This window comes from Carettochelys insculpta, chromosome 24 (genome assembly GCF_033958435.1).
Source record: "Carettochelys insculpta isolate YL-2023 chromosome 24, ASM3395843v1, whole genome shotgun sequence".
NCBI classification, from domain to species: Eukaryota; Metazoa; Chordata; order Testudines; family Carettochelyidae; genus Carettochelys; species Carettochelys insculpta.
In genome coordinates, this window is record NC_134160.1 from 14,657,549 (window position 1) to 14,681,835 (window position 24,287).

The window sequence follows — 24,287 nt, forward strand, 5'->3', positions numbered from 1 at the left end:
CCAAAATCAGAGAGATGAGCAAAACCACTCACCTCCCCAGAAGCCAACCAATTAACCAACCCCAGACACCTTTTGGGGAGACCTATTGGTGTATTTTCCCCCTGCTTCAGGGATCACTGCTTTCCACTTGCTATCTCTTCAACTTCTCTCCAATCTTCCTGACCAATCTGATTAGCTTCTATGACAAGGTAACAGGCTTTGTGGATATGATATACCTTGACTTCAGAAAAGTTTTTGATAGTCTCCTGCAACATTCTTGCCCATAAGTTAAGGAAATATGGATTGTATCCATGGTGGATAGAAAGCTGGCTTGATGGTCGGGCCCAACAAGTAGTGGTCAAAGGCTCAATATCTGGACGGTGGTCAGTTTCAAGCAGAGAGCCCCAAGGCTTGGTTCTGGGGCTGGTGTTGTTCAACATCTTTATTAATGACCTGGATGAGGGACTGGATTGCACCCTTAGCAAGTTTGCAGACGACACAAAGCTAGGGGGAGAGGCAGATAAATTGGAGGGTAGAAATAGGATCCAGAGTGACCTGGATAAATTGGAGGATTGGACCAAAAGAAATATGATGCAGTTGAACAAGGAGAAGTGTAGAGTCCTGTGGTTGGGACGAAAGAATTCCAAGCTTTGTTATAGGCTGGGGACTGACTGGCTAAGCATCAGTACACCAGAGAGGGATGTAGGGGTTATGGTGGATGAAAGGCTGGATATGAGTAAACAGTGTGCCCTTGTGGCCAAGAAGGCTAACAGCATACTTGGTTAATTAGGAGGAGCATTGAAAGCTGATCTGGAGAAGTGGTTATTCCCCTTTATTCAGCACTAGTGAGGCCACATCTGGAATATTGTGTCCAGTTTTGGGCCCTCGCTATAAAAAGGATGTGGATGAGCTGGAGCAGGTTCAGCGGAGGGCAACAAAAATGACTGAGTGGCTGGAGCACATGACCTATGAGAAGAGGCTGAGGGATTTGGGCTTTTTTAGTTTACAGAAGAGAAGACTGAGGGGTGATTTAATAGCAGCCTTCAACTTCCTGAAGGGGAGATCTAAAGAGGTTGGAGAGAAATTGTTCTCAGTGGTGACAGATGGCAGAACAATGGTTTGAAGTTACAATGGTCTGAAGTTACAGAAGGAGAGGAGTAGGTTGGATATTAGGAAAAACTACTTCACCAGGAAGATCATGAAGCACTGGAATGTGTTGCTGGAGATGTGGTGTATTTTCCATCCCTAGAGGCTTTTAAGTCCTGACTTGACAAGGTCCTGGCTGGGATGACTTAGTTGTTGATGATCCTGCTTGAAGCAGGGGGCTGGACTAGATGACCACCTGAAGTCCCTTCCAGCCCTAGGATTGTATGATTCTATCATTCCTGCCCTTTCCCCAACTCACCATCACAGATTTTCGTCTGCAGTTTCTTCCCGATCTGGTTGATGGTTTTGAAATCAGCCGTGTAGAAGTAGTGCTCTGCCACTGGCTCTGAGGCAATTTCCCTTAATTCCTCTTCAACTGCATTGCCCACTCCCACAGCATACATTTTAAAGCCTGCAAGCAATGAAAAGTGTCAGTTCCACTGGGCATCAGCTCTTCAGAATACCACCAAGAGTCCAGCCAGCTTGTCAGGCCTTCATTTTTGGCACATGATGTGCTGCGTACAGATTAGGACACCTGCACTGGGTGAAGCCCTGAACCAAACACTCAGTGATGGAAACTTAAGAGCACTCACATAATTTGTCTGTGGAGTCAGCGTACTTTCAAATTTCTCAGCTGTAGGGTTTTGTGGGATGGGTGCTGTGATGGCCACTCAGTGCAGAGCGTGCATCCTAAGACTAGGCCAGTGAAACTACAAGAGCACATCGCAGAAATCCAAGAGAGAATTTCAGCGTGTACTTATTACAGGGACAGGCTCAAACTGAAATCCTTGTAAATGTGGGAAAGCTCAGCTCTGGATTTGTATCCAAGCTTCTTATTGTCACCACAGTGGGGCTATGCAGAAAGTGTGAATCTGGACCCTCACTCAGGTCTGGGACAGGCTGATGGTACGACCAGATTTTATTGGGGTCCCATCGCTAGCCCATTCACAAGGCTGCGGTCCAGTGAGTGTATTTGAGATCCCATGACAAATAGTCTAACATGACATATGAGGGACAAGGTAAAAAATCAAGAGCCTTTATTAACTGTTCTCATCCCAAAATGACTCCAGCCAAAAATTGCTCCAGGCAACTGTGATAATTAGGGCCAAGGCACCCCAGGGGCAGGGCAGGCGGTCTGAATCCCAAAAAACATGCAACTGAACAGACACTTTTTTTCGATATTACTGCATTACTAGGAGACTTTCCTGGCATTTTTCAGGAGGGCAGAGTGAGGCGGTACTTCCTGGCCCTAGCCTGATCTCCTTGGGGAAGAAGGGGCACAAGCTGGAATGCCTTCCTTGGCACTGGCCTGAGTTGGAGGGATGAAGCCTGCAGATGAGGGCAGCTAGGGGAGATAGCATCCTGCAGTGATACAGCTCCAGACCATTGAGTGTGGGGGGCAAGGGGCGGGGGGTGGGAGACAGCAGCACATGCCACCACTTCCCCCTGTGCCTGCCAGGCAGGGCCAGAACATAGGACTTCAGTGGCTGCAGCCCAGGGCCACAGGCTAAGGGGGCCTCACAAAAAGATTTGAACTTTTGGTGCTCGCAGAGCTTTTGGCAAAGCCTTCCTTTAGCCTCAGTCCCTGGGCTGCAGTCCCTGAAGAGCCTTTCTTAATCTGGCCCTGGTGTTTCCTGGTAAGGTGGGCAGACTAGAGCATCAGAGAGCTGACACAATTGACATTCCCATAATTCTCTCTCTTACTGAGGCAGAAGAGTAACACAGTGGCTTATGGGCTCCTCAAGCAGAGTCACAGGAATATTGTCTTAGCCTTTGTTCAGACTTTTCCAGAAGGGTTCACAGTTATAGTTCCTTTCAGTCCTGTCCATTGCCCCAGCAGAGGACACGACCCTAGGTCTGAGAACCCAGGGTTAAGAGGCACCCAGCAGGAACACAGAAGATGTTTCCAAAACAGGACCCAAAGTCATTCACCATGTTTTCAGCACTTACATCTGGGTAGCAAGGTGGCACCGGAAAGCTGACCAAATGCTGGATTAAGTAAGTAACAGGAGCCGGTCAGGAAATGTTGAATGAAATATATTGTGTCAGAAAATCCCAGTTCATCAGTAGTGAAACTCACAAAGGGTCCATTCCAGTCAATTTTTCAACTTACAAACAAATTAGAAAGGAAAAAAAGAGGGGGGTTGAAATTGGTGAGCACCTCCTGTCAGGAGGAGTGACAGCTCAGTAGTTTGATCATTGCTCTGTTAAATCCAACGCTGGGAGCTCAGCTTCTGAGGGGTCATTTAGGGATCTGGGGCAAATAGATTTAAAAAAAAAACCTGTCAATTACACCTGATATGTCCTGCTGTGAGGGCAGGGGACTGGACTTGATGACCTGTCAAGGTCCCTTCCAGTTCTATGAGATAAGTATATCTCCATATATTTCAGCTTTCTCAAAATGAAAAAATCAGGTTTTCTTATTCAAAATGACTTTTGGTTTTGAAATTTAAACTAGTGAGAATAAGAAGAAATGGTCAACTATTTTAAAAGTTTAAAATAATAATGACATATTTTCATTAACTCAAATTGAGTTTTTTATCACAAATACTTTTATCAACTTTGACTCTTTTTTCCCATTTTGGAGGGGAACACTTTTTGAACTCTTAGAAATGTTTGCAGACAGGAAAACCATTTTCTGACCAGTGGTAGTAGTACCAAACTACTGGGTCTCCTTCTCAGGAAGACCTGTCACTTAGCAGGGACAGAACATCCAGTTATGAGGGGATAGCAGTTGTACAGGTACTTGGATGGTCTGCTGGGTCTCATGTAAACTATCTGAAGCCACACCTGGGGTGAAATCCTGGCCCCATGGAAATTAATGTGAGTTTTGCCATTGACTTCAGTAGGATAAAAATGTCTCCCTGAACTGCTGGTCTGAGCTCTGAACTATTTACGTTCAAGCACTGATAACATTTCCCAGCTGTGTTTCCTTAATTCCTTTGAAGAAAAGCCCCACAGTATTTGAATTTTCAATAGCACTTCTAAATCCCAGCTCCTGGAACACTTTCAGAGTGCAATAACAAGCTGTTATATTTTCCCTGTAAGAAACATGATCAGTTAACAATCGGCAAAAGGAAAAACAAATAAACCAACAGACAAAGATAATAAAACAGAATTCAAAGCCTATATGATAAATTGTGTTGATGCATTACACAAAAATTTGTATGTACCAGCCAAACACTCTTTGCCAGCATCCCACACACCTGCCAAAATGCTTCTCAAATGTCACTTATTCATGTTGTCATGTTTGAGCTGTATTATTAGGCAGCAGCTCTCAGTCAGGTCCCCTGCTTAAAACCAAAGATTAAGAGAGGCAAACCATTAACCAACCCCTGAATATATCCTCAAGGGAGATGCTTGTTTCACACTGAAAAGGAATAGGAGAAACTTGGGCAGTAACAGTTCAGCAAAAGGGGGCAGCTCGCAAGATATTTATGTCTCAAGACCTTTAAAGTACCGTTTTCTCTGATAATCTGCCTGGAAATTGGCAGCTGAAATACATCTCCTGCTCAGTCCCACCCCTCTGACACATGCCTAATGGACATTACTGGATGGTCAATAACGAGTGGGAGCATGGCACACACGCGGATGAGCTTCACTTGTGAAGGGCCAGCAGAAGGTTCTTGCATCCATTACGTCCATACATATAAGGATTTTTGTGAAGATTTAAGTGGGATTAAAGTGGTGCTTGTTCCTTGCGCAGATGTGAATTTCATCCATTGCTTAGTAATTGAGCAGCTGGGCCTTGGGTAGGATGACCTTCCCTCGGTCTCACTCCTCCTTCCTGCATAAAGACAGCAGGGCAATCTGCTACTTAGTCTCTGGGGCTGGTTTATTTACCCGCCCCTAATTTCTAGCCCTCAGTGCTGTTGTGTTCAAAGACATTCCCTGTGGCTATCCTGGGTCACATCCGTGGTCTGTCTAGCCCAGCAGCCTGTCTTTGGCATAGCGCAGAGCCAGATGATCCAAAGGGAGTGGAAAGAACATGGACAAATGGGCAATTTAAATGACCTATCCACTGTCATCCAGTCCCAGGTTCTGGCCTGTAGAGATTTCAGGACACCCAGAGCATGCGGCTGTATTCCCTGAACATATAGTCTAAAAGCTATTGATAGTCTTGGCCTCCATGAACTTATTTCTCCCCTCTGTGAAGGCAGCTGTTGCTGACAATGATGTTCATAATAAATGAAAGGTGAGATCCTCAGTCACCCCAAGAGTTGCTTTGTGAATGGCATAACGGGCCTAACTCAGAATGCAACAAACGACTGAAAATTTCCCCAAGCCAAAGGGACTTTTCATTTTATATAAAGCCTGTGGGTGCAGATTAATGTCACCTGCTTTTACCCCTCTGCCATATAGGGAGTGTTGAGGGATTCAGTGACAAACTATGATGATGGCAAGATAAGGCAAACCTGGCTCATGGGGCACTGCTCCCATTCTTCTGGGGGGAATGGTCCTCTGGGTAGAGCCCTGCATGGATACAAAATTCGCATCTGCATCTGTAGCTGCAAAAATGAGCTGCAAATATCTTCATTAATATCTGTGGACACAGGTACTCACACCTCTGCAAATTTACAGGGTTTTAGGTACAAAATTGGTATCCACATCTGTATCTTCAAAAACAAGTCATGGATATCTGTGGATTTGCAGGGCTCAACCTATGGGAGCAGTCTAGCTGTCATAATTAGATCTGTCCTGTGGCTGCTCCAATTTGTGCCATAAGCCTGTTTGGCCTTTGTGACTCCTCAGGAATGAGGGTGACTGAAAGGTGTTTTGGAGCACTAAGCAGAGTTGATGAGTCAGCTTGTTTCCTCTCCCCGCCAAGTCATCACTGGGTGAGATCAGAACACACGAGGGACTGGGACTGTAATTTGAGACACCAGGAAACCCATTCATCTAACAAACAAGTCAAAGGCTTCGCTGGAGTAAAGGCCAAGCCATGGACCTTGCATCCTCCCCATGAAATGGACGATACAGATCACTGTGGCAAATTCCTTTCAGAACAAATGCACCGTCACACCCTCACGCTCACATGCGCCAACAGTATGACCCCGGAGGTTCTTACAGTTATTCTTGAGGTGTGGTGTACCCTGCAGAGCTTGGTTTAACTGTGCACTGGGACTAAGTACTGATAACCAGAGAGGGAAGAGCTTGCCATGGAAAAGGGTCAAAGACCACAGACTCTGTTATAAGGGTGCCAAATGGCTTCTTTCCTGATAGCCTGAGAAAGAGGCCAATGACTGATTTAGAATGGAGATCGAAGATGAGGCTTACAAAGGGACTAGGAACGTTAGCTGCCTAGGTCCCATTGAAAGCCAAAGTCCCTTTGAAAATCCCCCTTGCCCACTTACGGAGCCCTCTAAGTCATCACTGAAGCACATGGGCAGGGGGCTAAGGTTGATGTTTTGTCCTACTGATGCCCATTCTATGGTGAATGTAGGACATTGGTTTCTGAGGCTGCCAGTCAGCATCCCACATAGACTAGCACTTGACTCAGTGGAAAGCCAACATCACATCTGGATGCCTACCTAGCTCCTTGGCTTTCTTGGCAGCATCACTGATGTAGTCTTGTGACCGCCCATCTGTGAAGACAATGCCCACTTTGGAGACACCAGGCCTTGCTCCACTGGAGATAGCAAAAGAATTGTCAATGAGATAATGCAATGCTTGGCCCGTCATGGTTCCTTTCTCCATGTAGGACATCTTTTTCACTGCTGCCTTGATATCCTTCTTGTTGTTGTACTGTCCCAGTGGAAACTCCTGCCTGACAGAGCTGGAATACTGAACCAGGCCCACATGGACATTTTTATCTGAGACATCCAGTGAATCCACGATCTGGTTGATAAACTTCTTCACCAGCTCAAAGTTCTCTGGCCGTACACTCTTGGAGCCATCAATCAGGAAAATGAGGTCAGTGGAAGATCCACCACTGCAGGCTAACAAGAAGTAAGAGAACAGAGAAAAAGTGAGAAATTCAGCTCCCAGTTAACTGGGGAGGAGGGATGGGGTGGGAAACAAAAAACACTCTGGCTTTAAAATAATAATTCATCATAATGATGTATCTCAAAAGCATGTAGCCTTCTTGTGGAAATTGCATCTCTCAGATAAATCTCAACCTAGATACTTAGGCTGTTGTGGCTAGACGTTCAGTTTATGTCCTTTCTGGTGATCTTATCATGCCACTGAAACTTTTGGTGACCATGTGGTCTCCATCCATGTATCAGTGTTCCTCGGTAATCATCATCATCCTTATCATCATAATTATTTGAAAAAGAACAATCATTTTCACATAACTATTTAACTCCCCGTGAACATTTTTCTTTTAAAAAAGAAAACCAATTTTTCAGTTTTTGAAAATTGTTTTCAGTTAAAATTTTGGGTTTTAGTTAAAAAGATAAATATTGAAAAATCAAAATCCAATTTATTTTACTGGAACACAAAACTTGTACAAAATGCAACTGCCTCACCTTTGGGTCCCATTTCTGTTTATTCTTACCATGAAAGGGATGTACTGGGCATTGTGGGATGTATGAGCTGATAGTATTTAATCTGTGCACACTGGAATATTTTAATGACTGACATTGGTTTAATCTGTCAGTTGGTATTATGTGGCCATCCAAAACTTCAGCTCCCAAAAAAAACTTTGTGAGGGAGTGATTAGAGTACAGGAGCCAGGAGGAGGAATAATTTCTGAGTCCATATTCTTTCCACTCACAGGTGTGGCCAGCAAAGGTTAGCCAATGAGAATGGTTTGAATGTGTATAAGGGTGCTTTTCAGCTCCTGGGTTCTTTCCCCAGCTCTGCAAGTTTATTTCACTTGAGTGAGGTCACACATCCCCAATCAGATTCAGGCTATGTCTACACTAACCTGAAAGATCGACCCGCTCAGGGTAGATCTTCCGGGGTTCAGTTTCCTGTGTATGGTGGCAATACACAAAATTAACCCATCTGGGGTCATAGTAGACCCTTGCACTCCTCGTGAGATGCAAGAAGTAAGGGAAGTCGACAGGAGAAACTCTCCTGTTGACCTTCTTCAGGAACGACTTCCATGTAAGCCAAGTGCAGATATGTCAGTTCTAGCTATGCCATTGCCACAGCTAGAATTGTGCACCTGCAGTCGACTTACTTTGCCTAATACAGACGTAGCCACAGTGCGTTGATAGTTCCAGCTGGCAATGACCTGTTTGCAGCTTAACAGGGAGCACTGAACGGAAAGCACAGCAGAAGGTTTTGCTCTTCCAGAAATCTCAGAGCCATGAAGTTACTGGACACTTGGCATGGTGAGAGGACAGCAAATGCCCCCTGCTGACTAACTTGCTGTACACACTGTCAGCTAACTGATCATTGACACTTCAACTCCAACAGGACACAGTCCCAGGTGGTTCTCTCCTTACTTGTCATTGGCAAAGAATTTTAGGCACATGACCCTGGCATGGACTGGGGTAGGTGTGTTAGAGGTGACGATGGAATGTGTGGACAAGGGCTCAGGAATGCTCTGGACTCTCCGGTAGAAGGAGCACAACAGAACATGGAAGAAGTCCTCAGAGGCGTTATCTATATGGTGGGTTTTCAAAGATGCCCAAGGGATTTATGCACCCAAATCCCATTTGAATTTCATTGGGATGGTTTATGTTATTATGGTATGATGGTTTATGGTACAATGCCACCAGCAGGGCTGGCTGGGAAGGACATTTCTCTCCTCAGATAAAGGAGAAGGCAGTGCTGCCAAGCCTCTTCCTCATGGGTCCTTTGCCTCAAGGCTTGTCACATCCTTCTCCTGTTCTGTGCTTCTTTTGTTCAGTTTCTGTGGGTGCCTCCATTCATGCCTCACAGTCACTTCACATTGCAGCATCTGGCCAGCTTCAGAGACAAGACACAACTGAGCTCCTATCAAATATCCATGTCCTGCACCTCCCAGCACCTCCCTCTTCTAGCAGGGAGGGGGTCTGCAAAGGTTTGTGGTATCATTTGGGTATGGGGACTCTGCTGGGATTCAGACCCACAGATCAATGGGGTCCATGTTTAATCTGCCACTGCTTGGAGGTGGGTGGAGGCCTTCCAGGAAATATTTCTGCTAACCGTGGCAATGAGTCAACGAGACTGATACAAAGCACATTGGGGTCAATGGCAAAATCCCTCCTGCCATCGGTGGGCTTTTGCTTAAGTAAAGAGCTCTCCTAGGTCAGAGCTACTTCATTACATTCTCCATGGTGAGCCACCTATGGAAGTGGGGTTAGGGCGACCAGTCTTCCTTTCCCAAATATTGGACAGGGAGATATTGGGGAGGGATGGATCCTCCCAGCTCCTCCAAGCCCTGAGGAGCCAGGAAGGGGTGGCAGCTGCCCAACCTCCCTGAGCCCCAGGCCATGGCAGCCTCCAGTGCTCCTGGAAACCCCGAGGAAGCAGCAGGGACGGGGCCACTGCCAATACTCCCTCTGCTTCCCCAAGCCCTGGGGAAGGGGACAGTAGATTAACCTGCGGGCTCCTTGCTCTCCAGCCAGCAGTTGCTGGTGGAAAATATGGGACATTTAGTCCCTTTTCTAAAATAAGCAGAGAACCTTTTTGGCATCCCAAATACCGGACCATCCCACCAAAAATGGGATGGATGATTACCCTAAATTGGGGTGAAGACCTCACTATTTTACTCTGGCTTTTCTATGCAGGCCAGTGCCTCAGCTATCTCATTAGCAAAAACACCCACTCCCCTGCCACACCACTGCCCAGCCATAGTCACATCTGAGTGAAAAAGGGTATTTACCACTGCAGGTTTTCCCATCAGCATTCAGTGTGAAGCCCTCTTTGCAAGAACAGGTGTATGAGCTGGGGGTGCTGACACAGATCTGCTGGCAGTCATGGTCTCCAGAGGCACATAGGTCAGACAGGTCTGTAAGAAACAACGTAAAATAAAATCTACTGTATGTTTCAGAGCAGGGGTGGGGAACCTTCATTAGGTCAGGGGCCCCTGGCCTATAAACAAATAAGAAGTGAGAGGCAATGACTAAATAAAGGGAAAAAAAACCTCACTGATGTGGTGCCTGACTGTATGGGGGTCAGGGATCCGGGAGCTGGGCAGGAAGATGGGGTTGGTCCTCCTCCCCCACCCCAATTTTCTGCTTGGATTGAACTGTGTGCGCTCTGTAACACTCTGAAAGCTTCTGTCCTCACTTTGCTCCTGCCCAATGCCCTCACTCTGCCCCTCACACTCTTAGCATGCACAGAGACCCTGCGCCTACCAAAATCTAGAACTGGAGATTCTGCCTAGAAATGGGACGGATTTCACACTGCAGCTTCCCCTTTGTGTCAGCCAGAATGGGAGGCAAAGCCAAGGCACTGCATGAGTAGTCATCTGAGGAAACAGCCAAGACACCATAGAACCAGCTGGTTTATTGTGGCTGTGGGATCCACTGGGGATTCTTAAGAGTCCTCTGGAGAATGCAGGTCTGCTAGAAATGACACTCACAACCAAGCATTACCCACACCTTCCACATCACAGCACAATGAAAAGGTTTCATGCCTTAAACCTGGAAACTAGACACAGCCTGGCCACAGGAAGCCAACAGGCAGGGACATCCAGGGGAATACTTTTGGGCTATGTCTACACAAGGGCCTAAACTCAAAACAAGCTGTGCAATTTGCACTGAACAAACTGCCTAGCTTACTTCAAGTCAGTTTCAAAATAGGCTATTTTGGCATGTGGCACTGTCTAAATCAGAGGTGTCCAATACATTCACCATATGTGATGAATAGGACACTGTGTTGTGGTGAATAGGGGGTGATCAACCTGTAGCTCTCAAGGCTGCATATGGCGCTTGGAGCCTTTAAAGGTGGCTCCTCCAGAGAGCTGCATGCAGGGAGTGCTGTTTGCCCACTCCTCTGTTGCCAGAGCCAGCCACCCCAACCTCTCAGTTCTAATTCAATGCTGGGGACTCAGCAGAGCCGCTTGGGCCAACACGCTATTACCAACTGCTTTGGGTGGGGTGAGAGGGGCTGGGAGTGCCTGGATCTATAAAGTTTTGTATAATAGAATGTGGTGATTATGAAAAGACAGCAACCACAAGCGTGGCGATCTTTGAATTCCTATTGGACACCATTGGTCTAAATGGTACCACATGTCAAAATAAAGCACTCTCCCAAGGTATCCTTTGCTCCTGCTGTGAGCAGGTGCTTAGGGATGCTGAAATAGCTCCCCGATCTTTTGGAAAAATATTTTGAAATGAGGGGTGTATTACACAGATGCCAGGCAGCTATTCTGAGATATTGCTGTATCCTGAAATAGCTCTCGCCAAGTAGACATGGCCTTGAATCTGGGCTAGCTCAGTCACAGGGGAAATAAAAAGGAACTTTTTACTGACTCCCTTCTGACTCCCAGTCCCTCCACTGTAACCTCTCCACCAGCCTTTTCCTAAAGTTGGGATGCATTCCTACCTTCACACTGCCATTCTCTTCTGTATTAACCACTCCACCACGGCTAGGAATGGAATCCAGAAACCTGACAGCCTAGCCTGTGCCCTAGCCACTCCTGATCAAGTTGCCACTCGTAACGGAAATGTTTTCTCATGGTAGCTGTAACCCCAGCTGCAGCTCTGAAAGCCCCTGGGCTCTAGAGACACTAGGCTCCAGATCCAGACTTTGGGCTCTGGCTTATCTTTTTGCCTTTTGTTCTCTTTCATTAATCTTCTTCCTTCACGTCTTCATCACAGAATCCAACATGCCCCAGCACCTGTGTGCAAACCCTCACACACATACAAACCCTGGCCTTGGAAGAGAAACAGTGGCACCCTCTCGAAACATACATATTTACTAGGAGCAGCAGAGAAACAGTCTCTTTTTAGGGCCTGTACTAAGAGGCAGGGATAAGAGGGACATTAAAAGAAGAGGAAATCCCCAGGAGTTTGTAAGTCTTGTTAGTTGTACCAGGTGGGAATAACTGCAAAAGAAGTTCTCTTCCTATCCCAGAACAAGCAAACATCCCTCCCTGAGTATAGTACTTCATGGGTAAGTTGGAATGTAGAAAGAGCTGTAGCTATAGCTAGAGAGCTGACCTAGAAATTGGAAAGGAACTTGGAGTTCTGTGAGATGGCTGCTCTGAGTCTCTGACATGACCCAGTGGATTGGTAAAAGTTCAGGGTTGCCATATCTCCCAGTTTTATAGCAAGCCTTAAGATAGTTCACGTTTTCATACAGCCCCAGGTGCTGATACTAAAGGTGGCATGATAATCTGTTTTTACTGGGGAAAAAGTAAGTTTCTGGACTTCTTGCATAAAAGATCCATTGTCCACAGTCAAGCACTGAGGTACAACCACATTTACTCCTATCTCTCAGACAGAGATAAACACCTACAAGACCTTTACCCACCTGGGGAAGTGAGGAAATGATTGACAGAGCCAGACATGTACCCAGGAGCCACCAGCTACAAGACAGGACCAAGAAGGAAATAACACCACCACTGGCCATCACATAGAGCCCCCAGGTAAAACCTGTCCAGCTCACCATCATTGATCTACAACTCATCCTGGACAATGATCCCTCACTCTCACAGACCTTGGGAGGCAGGATAGTTGTCTCCTACAGACAGCCTGGCAACCTGAAACAAATTCTCACCAGCAACTGTGGACCACACAACAATAACTCAGGAACCAATCCCTGCAACAAACCTTGGTGCCAACTCTGCTCATATATCTACAACAGCGACACCATCAGAGGAACTAACCACATCACCCACAATATCAGGAGCTTATTCACCTGCACATCTATTAATGTAATATATGCCATCATGTGCCAGCAATGCCCCTCTGTCATATACATTGGTCAAACTGGACAATCTCTACATAAACCAATAAATGGACAAAAATCAGATATCAGGAATTGTAACATACAAAAACCTGTAGGAGAGCACTTCAAATCTCCCTGGCCACTCAGTAACAGATTTAAAAGTAGCCATCCTGCAACAAAAAACTTCAAAAACAGACTCCAGAGAGTTAAAATTCAATTGCAAATTTGACGTCATCAATCAAGGATTGAACAGAGACACTGGGAGTGGCTGTCCAAATAAAAAAGCAGTTTCTCTATCTTGGTGTTCACACCTCTGTAGTAGCTGCTGGAAGTAGGCCATATCCTCCCTGACTGAATTCATAGAATCATAGAATCCAAGGGCTGAAAGGGACCTCAGGAGGTCATCTAGTCCAATCCCCTACCTAAAGCAGGATCAACCACCACTAAATCATCCCAGCCAGAAATTTGTCAGGCCGAGACTTTAAAAACCTCTAGGCTACATCCACACTAGGGGAAAATTTGGAAATGGCCATGCTAATGGCCAAATCAGAGAACACTAATGAAATAAATATTCAGCGCCTGATTAGCATGCTGCCAGCCCCAGCACTTTGAAAGTGCCGCATTTCACTCATTCACAGCTCTTCCACATGGAGGTCCTTATTTCCACAGGAATAGAGGAATTTTGATGTTTACAGGTTCCTTTTGAAAAGGACCCTCGTGTAGACAAGCTGTGCGTGAGCAAAACGCAGTTTTTTTGAAGTGCTGTGGCCAGCAGCATGCTAATCAGGTGCTAAATATTCATTTCAGTAACTCACTAGTATTCTCTGATTTGGCCATTAGCATGGCCATTTCAAAGTTTTCCCCTAGTGTAGACATAGCCCTAGGGATGGAGAATCCATCACCTTTATAGGTAAAGCATTGCAGTGCTTCACCACCCTTCTGGTGAATTAGTTTTTTCTAATATGCAACATACACCTCTCACTCCGTAACTCCAAACAATTGCTTCTTGTTCTGCCATCCATCACTACTGAGAACAGCCTCTCTCCATCCTCTTCAGAGACCCCACCTTCAGGAAGTTGAATGCTGCTATCAAATTGCCTCTCACTCTTCTCTATTACAAACTAAACAACCCCAAATCCCTCAGCCTGTCTTCATAGGTCATGCACTCCAGTCCCCTAATAATTTTTTTTTTGCCCTCTGCTTAACCCACTCTAATGAGTCCATATCCTTTCCATCCTGGAAGGCCCAAAACTGGATGCAATACTCAGAGCTGAACAGAGGGGAATAATAACTTCGCTAGATCTGCTGGAAATGCTCCTCCTAATTCACTCCAAAATGCCATCAGCCTTCTTTGCTACAAGGGTACACTGCTGACTCTTATACAGCTTCTCATACACTGTAATCCCAGGTCCTTTTCTGCTGCAGTGCCACTTAGTCAGTCGGTCTCCAGCCTGTAACAGTGCTTGGGATTCTTTCATCCCAAGTACAGGACTATACATTTGTCCTTGTTGAACCTCATCAGATTTCTTTTGGCCCAATCCTCCAATTTATCTAGGTCACTGTGGATCCTCTCTCTACCCTCCGATGTATCCACCTGTCCCCTAGCTTAGTCTCATCTGCAAATTTGCTGAGGGTATAATCCGTCCCCTCATCCTGGTCATTAAAAAGATGTTAAACAATATGGGCCCTAGACCTGATATCTGGGGCTCTCCATTTGAAACCAACCACCAACCAGACATTGAGCCACTGACCACTACCCATTGGGCCCATCCATCAAGCCAGCTTTCTATCCATTTTATAGTCCATGTACCCAATCCATACTTCCTTAACTTATGGGCAAGAATGTTGTGGGATACTGTATCAAAAGCTTTGCTAAAGTCAAGGTGTATCACATCCATTGACTTCCCCGTGCCCACAGAGCCATTTAGAAGACAAGAAGGCAATCAGATTGGTGAGGCACGTCTTCCACTTGGTGAATCCATGCTGACTATTCCCAGTCTCTATCCCCTCTTCCAAGTACTTCAAAATTGATTCCTTGTGGATCTTCTCTGTGATTTTTCCCAGGACTGAGGTAAGGCTTACTGGTCTATAGTTCTCTGGATGGTCCTTCTTTCCTTTTTTAAAGATTGTCTCTATATTTGCCTTTTTCCAATCATCCACAACCTCTCCTTATCTCCGTGAGTTTTCAAAGATAATCGCCAAAGGCTCTGTAATGACATCTGCCAATTTCCTCAGTACCTTTGGATGCATTAAATCCAGACCCATTGATTTGTGTACGTCTAACTTTTCTAAATAGCTCTTAACATGTTCTTTCTCGACTGTGGGCTGCCCACCTCCTTCCCATCCTGCATTGCCTAATGTTGTAGTCTGGCAGCTGACCTTGTCCATGAAGACTAAGGCAAAAAAATCAGCCTTTCCCCCATCATCTGTCACCAGGTTACCTCCCTCATCCAGTAACAGCCCCACACACACCCTGATCACCATCTTATGCTTAACATGCCTGTAGAAACCCTTCATATTGTCCTTCACATTGCATGCTAGCTGTAGTTCCAATTGTGCTTTCACTTTTCTGATTACTCCCTGGCACTCTAGACTGGGACTCCCTCCTTTTCATAAGCCTATATATTTAGCCCTGCCTCTGGGATCTCTACTGCATTGCATCTGATGAAGCAGGTCTTTGTCCATGAAAGCGTATGCTCCAAAATATCTGTTAGTCTATAAGGTGTCCAAGGACTTCTCATTGCTTTTGAGGATACAGATTAACAGGGCTACCTCAGCTAAAAGGGCATGATAGCACCAAGTGAAACCAAAAAGCAAATAAAAAGCATGTCAAGGTTTTCAATGCAATCTCATGATTTTGTGGAGCCTGACATCTGATTTGGTGTTGACAATACTGTTATCCAAATTCCTCCTGAATACTAAATCATCTGAAATTCTGCAGTGTTTTGTTCCCTCAAAGATTTTAGATAGTCCACAAAAGATTTTTGTCCCAGAGGCAATGTGTCCCAGCGCTTGGTAGTCTGGAGAGAGGAGTTTTATTCCTGCCTCAGCTTCTGACCTGCCATCTGATTGAATAGGTGGTTTCTTGTGTCTGTTCCCCAGTTCCTACACTTTATTTGTTTTGTTAGACTGCAAGCTGTATGGGACAGAGATTGTCTTCTTGTGGTTGGACAGTGCCTCTTGGAGCGACATCATTATATCATTCTTGAAATGTGATGCCCAGAACTGGACACAATGCTCTGAAGAATGATTTTCCATGTCTCGCTCTCCACACTCCTGTTAATAGTCTGGCAACCATGTTCTGTTATTCCTAAGTATGTGTGCTGGATACTGTCTGTTCACCAGGGAAGTCTGTCCCCAGCTGTGGTCCTCTTTCTGCTCCTTAGGACTTACCACAGAAGGCCTCTTGAAACTTTGTGGTCAGCTTCTCAATGACGCTGTAGCTCTTTACATAGTCCACGTGTTCATCCAGGGGCTCACTGGCAATTTGCCGAAGAGTGTTCATGTCCACTCGACCCACCCCAATGGCAAACAGTTCAATGCCTAGGGATCTTGCCCTTGCAGATACGTCCTTCACGTCATCCTGTGGGCGTCCATCTGTCACAATGATTGCCACCTGAAGAAGACAGGGAGGGAATGAGAGAGAAGAGGTGATGGGCTGTACTGCTGCAATTCAGCACTGTAGTATTTTCTATAATGTAGAGGTGAGCATAGCGGAGGACATTGGTTAATCCCTTCAGATGTGTGGTGGTAAAGCCCAGTACAAAGTGGAACCATAATTCTCTTTCCCCCACAACACAGGCATGTCAACATATCGCATTGGGCCTACCACCATGGTCTGTTTATTTCTGGGTAAAAGGGATAAATTGTCATTGTCTTAAGCTCCTTCAACAGAGGGTGTCTGAATGATATCAAATTTAAGGAAACAAGAGTAAAGAAAACCTTCTTAACACAAAGCTTTAACACTGGATCATGCTTGACAGCCATTGCTCAAGTGAAACTCTGCGGAAGGCATGAGAGGTCTGACTAAGTGCCAGCTGGAAGAGGGAATTGGCCTAATAGCAGTGAATTTAATTCCATCAGAGAATAGCAAAGACCTTTTATAAACACTAAGTTATTAGCTTTATCTGCATTTTACAGATGGGAAAACTGAGGTGCAGAGGGACAAAATTATTTGCTTAAGATTAGTGACAGAGCCAATATTTCTGACTCTTTGGTCCCCATTATGAACAGCAGAGGTGAAATCCTAGCCCGTTTAAGTCAATTTCAAAATTCTCATTGGTTTCAGTGGGGCCAAGTGAACAGGCAAATGCTCTTGATAATAGAAAAGATAAAGAAATATGCAAAGAAAAATGCAATTAACATATAACTGAACCATAGTAATAAAATTTTCAGTGAACTATCAACATTAAGGCTATGCTGAGAATCAGACTTTACAACAATTCTGCCCCATTGGTATTATTCATCTTCACATTTATACAATAGAAATCACAACTAGAGATGGATGAAGGAGGCAATGAGGATTTTTTTTTTTTTTTTTTGCAAACAGTAATTTCACTTAAAATTGCATTTTGTGGTACCAAAGCTATTCATGAATTCTGGTAAAATCCAGCAAATAGTTAAGACAAAAAAAATGAAAAAAAAGTGTCAGGAATGTTGAAGTGCTTCATTCACACATGAAATAATAGTCATTTTGAAACTATCATTTGAAAAGACAGTTTTGAAGGAAAGTGTTGAATTCAAATATTTTCAGAACAAAAATACCAAAAATGTTGTTTGCAGTGATGTGCCTTTTTTTTTTCCTATTGACTCAAATGTTTTAAGTGTTCCGTTTTAGCAAGGAAGACCAAAAACCCTCTATTTCAGCACAAAACAAAGCAATGTTTATTTGTGTTTTGAGTTTAGCCATTGACTCAAAAATCTATTATTCAATCAAGTCTAAGCAGAGCAAACTTGGATGGCAGTTTCACCCATTGCCTACTTAGGGTGGCATTAATGCTTCTGCATTGTGGTTGGTGGCTGGGCAATCTCATTTGATGCCAGGATCTGGCCCTTGATTCACACCAGAGCTGAAGAAGTCTCAAAAGATGTGGGCCTTCTAATCTACTAAGCGCTTATAAACTAAGATACTTTGTGGAACTCTGTAAACCTGTTGGGGGCTGTAAAAATTGAGGTTAATTCTACAGCTGATTGGAACTTTTTTTGTTGAAATGAAATTTTGCTAAAAGAACGTTATTTTATCACTCCACTTTGCAATGGCACGAATGAAAATTTTTTGTCAGACTCACCATCTCAAGCCAGTGTTTATAGCATTGCAGACGGTTGTGGATAACTTTCCAGTAACTGTTCTGCTTAATTCAGAGCAATTTATCGTCCCAGATCACTTGAAGGGCCAGTCAAAACTTACAAAGCTGCACCTGAGCAGTGACAGCACTTGAGTGAAGATGTTCTTACACTGATGACAGAACTATGCCCATCCGTCTAGTTATCCACTTCCCTGACAGCAGGTAGCTACCTCAAAAAGAGAAGCCCTAACACCAACACAGCAGAGTCTACGTCAAGGGTTAGGTTAGTATAAATACATTGCTTGAGCAGATGGATTTTTTCATATCCATGAGTGGCAATATTACACAAAACACAAATCTATAGCTTAGACCAGGCTGAAGCAGTTATTTAAACCTGCGCTTTCTGCAAGCGAGGCCAATGTGCTAACCACCATGCCATAACTATTCCCTACTACTAGTGATGCTCCCAGACCAGACATTTCAAGGTAATTTCATTTCACGAAACCATGAAAAAGGCTTTGGTTTTGTTCCAGTGTGGAAGGAAAATAAGGTGATAGGTAACAGCCAGCATAGAGTTGTAAAGAACAAATCATGCCAGACCAATCTGATAGCCTTTTTCGACAGGATGACAAGTCTTGTGGGTAAAGGAGAAGTGGTGTATGTGGTATATCTAGACTTTAGTAAGGCATTTGACGCTGCCTCACATGATCGTCTTATTAATGAACTAAGCAAATACAACTTAGATGGGGCAACTGTAAGGTGGGTGCATAATTGGCTGGATAGCTGTTCTCAGAGAGTAGTTATTAATGGTTTGCAGTTATGCTGGAAGGGCATATCAAGTGGGGCTCTGCAGGGATCTGTTTTGGGACAAATTCTGTTCACTGTCTTCATCAACGATTCAGATACACTCACCCCTCATTAAACGAGTACTTTACTAACAAGTACTCACTTAAACGAGGGACACCTTTACTTACCTTTATTCATTCTATGAGTGAACTCCCCCGGCTAATACGAGTCTTATCCCCATGCCGCAGCTCCAACCCGCCACAGCCTGACCACCCCTGCCAGCCCTGCGGCCCCAATCCGCGGCAGCCGTAACCCCCATGCAGGCTCACAGACTGACCCTGCGGCAGCCTGACCCGCCCTGCCTCCTCTGTCCCACGGCAGCCTGCCCCCCACCCCCGATCCAGCTGGCCCCGCAGCAGCCTGACACCCTCCCCCCGCCTCTGCTGGCCCCGTGGCAGCCTGACCCCACACCTAAGCCAGGCCTGCAGCAGCCTGACCCCCCTGCACCTCCACTAGCCCAGCAGACTGGCCCCACAGCAGCCTGGCCCTCCGCCTCCCTCCCTGCTAGCCCAGTAGACCTAACCTTCCACAGACTGACACCACCCCCCTGCTGGACCACACACCCAACCTACATCAGCCTGAACCCCTCCACGGACCCAACCAGCCACCAGGTTTTAACCCTCCCTCCCACTCATGGCCCCAAACTTCCCCCAGCCTTTAACCTTATCCAACCCACCAACCCAAGGTTTACTTACCTTTCAAAAGCAGCACCACCTGCTGCCACTCCCTTGCTGAGCTCTAAGAACCAATCAGAGACTATTATGTGTATTTTAATGAGAATTTAGTGTCCTTCTAATGAGTTTTCACCTACAAGCACAAAGCTGGGAACCAATTGTGCTCATAGAGTGAGGGATGAGTGTATTGGCATACAGAGTACGTTTATTAAGTTTGCAGATGATACCAAGTGAGGAAGGGTTGCAACTGCTTTGAAGGATAGGGTCAGAATTCAAAATGATTTGGACAAACTGGAGAAATGGTCTGATGTAAACAGGATGAAGTTTAATAAACAAAAACGCAAAATAGTCCACTTAGGAAGGAACAATCAGCTTCATACGTATAGGCCATGTCTACACTTGGCCAAAATTTCGAAAGGCCCATGCTAATGGCGAAATTGGAGCATACTAATGAGGTGTTGAATGAATATTAAGCACCTAATTAGCATGCTGCCACATTTCAATCGCACACAACCCATCTACATGGGGTCCTTTTTGAAATAGGAATAAGAGGATTTTGAAACATGCAGAGTCTTTTAGAAAAGGGCGCCGTGTAGATGAGCAGTGCATGATCGAAATGTGGCACTTTCGAAGTGCCATGGCCGGCAGCAAGCTAATGAAGCACTGAATATTAATTTCAGCACCTCGTTAGTATTCTCCAATTTGTCCATTAACATGGCCCTTTTGAAATTTTGCCCAAGTGTTGGCTCAGCCATAGAATGGGAAGCAACTGTTTAGGAAGGAGTACTGTGCAAAAAGGGATTTTAGGGGTCATAGTGGACCACAAGCTAAATATGAGTCAACAGTGTGATGCTGTTGCAAAAAAAAGCAAACAAGATTCTGGGATGCATTAGCATGAGTGTTGTGAGCAAGACACAAGAAGACATTCTTCTGCTCTAGTCAACGCTGATTAGGCCTCATTCGGAGTATTGTGTCCAGTGCTAGGCACCACATTTCAAGAAAGATGTGCAAAAATGGGAAAAGGTCCAGCGAAGAGCAAGAAGAATGGTGAAAGTTCTAGAGAACATGAGATATTAGGGAAGACTGAAAGAACTGAGCTCATTTAATTTAGAAAAGAGAAGACTTAGATGGGACATAGTAGTGGTTTTCAAGTACCTCAAAGACAGTTACAAGGAGGGAGAAAAATTATTCTGCTTGGCCTCTAAGGACAGGACAAGGAGCAATGGGCTTAAACTGCAGCAAGGAAGGTTTAGATTAGACAATAGGAAAACTTCCTAACTGTCAGGGTGGTTAAACATTGGAATACATACCTAGGGAGGTTGTGGAATCTCCATCGATGGTGCTTTTTAAGAGCAGGTTAGATAGGCACCTATCAGGGATGGTCTAGATGGTGCTTGCTCCTCTTGAGAGGGCAGAGACCTGGACTCGGTGACCTCTGGAGGTCCCTTCTAGTTCTAGTATTCTATGAGTCTATGAAAAATATAGTGTGATGCCTTGGACATAGCTGCTGAGTGGCATTGTTGTTTGGTCAGCTGTATTTGAAACGTTACAAGAGCACAAGATTTCTAGAGTCTGTAGTGTCCAATGGTGAAACACATAGTGCAAGCCCTGGCTTTCAAGATTCAGCGCCTCTGTTTCTGTCCAGAATCTGGAAATGTGAACAAGATTTATCTGTGAAACTCAGCTCCACGTGCTGTAAGATTACTAGGAAAGAAATAACATTCCACTGAAATGTCATTTTCTTTTTTCCTTTACTGAGAGTAGTCCTCAGAAGGCCTGACAACCAGGCTTGGGGTAAGGCTAAAGGCCTAAAGCAGCAGTCAATGCATTGCTTACATAAGTCTAAGCTAAAGCCCTAAGACCAAGCTAAGGACTGAACAACATAGGGTTAACTATGCTAATAAAAAAGACAAGCTGTGAGCCAGGCAGGTTCTGCTCACAGAAATGTGGCAAAGACAGAGCTGCTGCTAAGGGCTATACCCCAAGTGCCCAGAACTCAGTAATACACATAAACATCCCAGTAAGGTCACAGGACATCTTGCCTTGTACCAGCATATTCCCCTTGGATTAACAGATACATTCCGACCTAGGTTCAGCACAAGGTTGGGATGACAGCGTGATGGACAGTGTTGTTTTGATCGTACCACCATCTACAAGCTAGTGGATGCCATATGGCTATGTCAAGGGGTGTCAACTTATTACAGTTGGGGAGACCCCTGGAGCACGTAATGTACACCTAAGTTGTTTGTACCTATGTATAAAAGTGTATCTCTGAGGAATGGTGTCGGCCAGCTAAGGAGACCGCAGAACGTCCTAACTGCGTATCAGGGCAGTCCATTGTCACAGCATAAGCATGTATCAATGTAAACTTGCGAGTCATAATTCAGACTCACAGGGTTTTGGAGCACAGGTGCTATTGACAATAAATCTGGTTCCAGTTCCTTTGTATCTCACTTTTGTGATTCTTGGGGCATCTCAGAAGTCTGCGGTGTCTGCTAACTTAAGAACCTACACTGCATTCCAGAGGGAGCACACGCATGAGGCCAAAGGTTATCAACAGAGAAGGGAGCAGAACAGACATCCGGACACCACACCAAAAGAGCAATCTCACAACACTGAGCATCAGTAAAAATATCAGCCAAAGTCACAGAGGGTTGTCTCCAGCCTTTTGCTGCAGAAACCAGCCATGCAATCCACTCTCCTTGCCAGAAGAGAGAGCCATTGATTCAGCATCTCTGGCCGAAGAATGCTACTCAGCAAATGAAGGCATAAACAGCTTTGGTTTCTTGTGGGACAATGAGATGCGGTGGTGCCAATTACAGTATGATGCCTTACTATCTAGCATTAGTGAGGAACACGACCCTATGAACAGAGCTCTGTCCACTGTTAAGTGTCTCTCTAACATCATCTATAGCTAGTGGCTGGATGTGCTCCTGTCATGTTCTTTGTCCAAGGCTGGCAAATGATGTGAGGACCCCAGGCTAATCGATAATTCCACTTCTTTAAGCCCATTGACAATCTCTACAAGCTAGATATGGGGACATGAGTCTGAACCAAAACCACAGATCTGACCTGCAGATATGCCTGATAGCCAGCCAGAAGCCTTGAGCCAATGAAAATTAGGGCTCAGCAGAAAATTCTGTACTCTGAGCAAGTGTGAGCCCAGAATTCACATCCGTTTTGGAGCTTTACTGCTGGGGCCCATGTGTAGGGCAGATCACGTGTTAGGATGGTCTTTCATACTGTGGGTGCATCATGGTACAATAGCTAGTGCTCAGGCTGGCAATCAGGACACCTGCCCCAGTTTTGCCACTCACTTGTCCTGTGACTTTTGGTAAATCACCATGACTCTTTCTTCTTCCCCTCACCTCAAACTTCCTCTGTCATGACAAGAATGGTCTGTGGCTAGATCTCATTTGGAGGTCTGGGGGTGAGCCCCAGCTCATGTAGCTTCTTAACACTAGCTGTTATGGAGTCATAGAATCATAGAATACTAGGACTGGAAGGGACCCCGAGATGCCATCGAGTCCAGCCCCCTGTCCTCACGGAAGGACCAAGTACTGTCTAAACCATCCCTGACAGACATCTATCTAACCTGTTCTTAAATATCTCCAGAGATGGAGATTCCACAACCTCCCTTGGCAATTTATTCCACTGTTTGACCACCCTGACAGTTAGGGACTTTTTCCTAATGTCCAACTTAAACCTCCCTTGATGCAGGTTAAGTCCATTGCCTCTTGTTATAACCTCAGAGGCCAAGAAGAACAAGTTTTCTCCCTCCTCCTTATGACACCCTTTTAGACACCTGAAAGCCGCTATCATGGCACCCCTCAGTCTTTTCTTTTCCAAACTAAACAAGCCCAATTCTTTCAGCCTTTCTTCATAGGTCACATTCTCTAGACCTTTAATCATTCTTGTTGCTCTTTTCTGAACCCTCTCTAATTTCTCCACATCTTGCTTGAACTGCGGTGCCCAGAACTGGACACAATACTCCAGCTGAGGCCTAACCAGTGCAGAGTAGGGAGGAAGAATGACTTTTCGTGTCTTGTTCACAACACACCTGTTAATGCATCCCCGAATCATGTTTGCTTTTTTTGCAACAAGATCTCACTGTTCACTCATATTTAGCTTGTGGTCCACTATAACCCCTAGATCCCTTTCTGCTGTAGTCATTCCTAGACAGTCTCTCCCCATTCTGTATGTGTGAAACTGACTGTTCCTTCCCAAGTTGAGCACTTTGCATTTGTCCTTATTAAACTTCATCCTGTTTACCTCAGACCATTTCTCCAATTTATCCAGATCATTTTGCATTATAACCCTGCCTTCCAAAGCAGTTGCAACCCCTCCCAGCTTGATATCAGCTTGGCAACCCCTCCCAGCTGCGTAGACACAGCCTGAGGTCGCTGTATTTAATTATCAATGGCATAACTGTATGTTTTCCATGGCTCTCACTGTAGCAAATGAGGCAGTCACCAAATCTTCTGACTTGAGTGGATGTGTGCATACCCTTCACACTTATGTGTGTATATCTGTTAGCCTATAAGGTGCCATAAGACCTTTTGTTGTTCCCTTCACACTTGTG

At 45.1% G+C, this 24,287-nt stretch overlaps 1 protein-coding gene across 1 annotated transcript in view; it reads right to left on the minus strand.

Annotated features, from left to right (window-relative positions):
• Positions 1 to 24,287, minus strand: part of MATN1 (matrilin 1) — a 47,288-nt gene that overhangs the window by 4,160 nt on the left and 18,841 nt on the right. The window contains exons 3-6 of the mRNA XM_074976282.1: positions 16,294 to 16,516; positions 9,887 to 10,012; positions 6,657 to 7,064; positions 1,385 to 1,537 (exon numbers count right to left, since the gene is read on the minus strand). Of these exons, the coding sequence (XP_074832383.1) occupies positions 1,385 to 1,537; positions 6,657 to 7,064; positions 9,887 to 10,012; positions 16,294 to 16,516 (910 nt within the window). The remainder of the gene's footprint in view (positions 1 to 1,384; positions 1,538 to 6,656; positions 7,065 to 9,886; positions 10,013 to 16,293; positions 16,517 to 24,287) is intronic.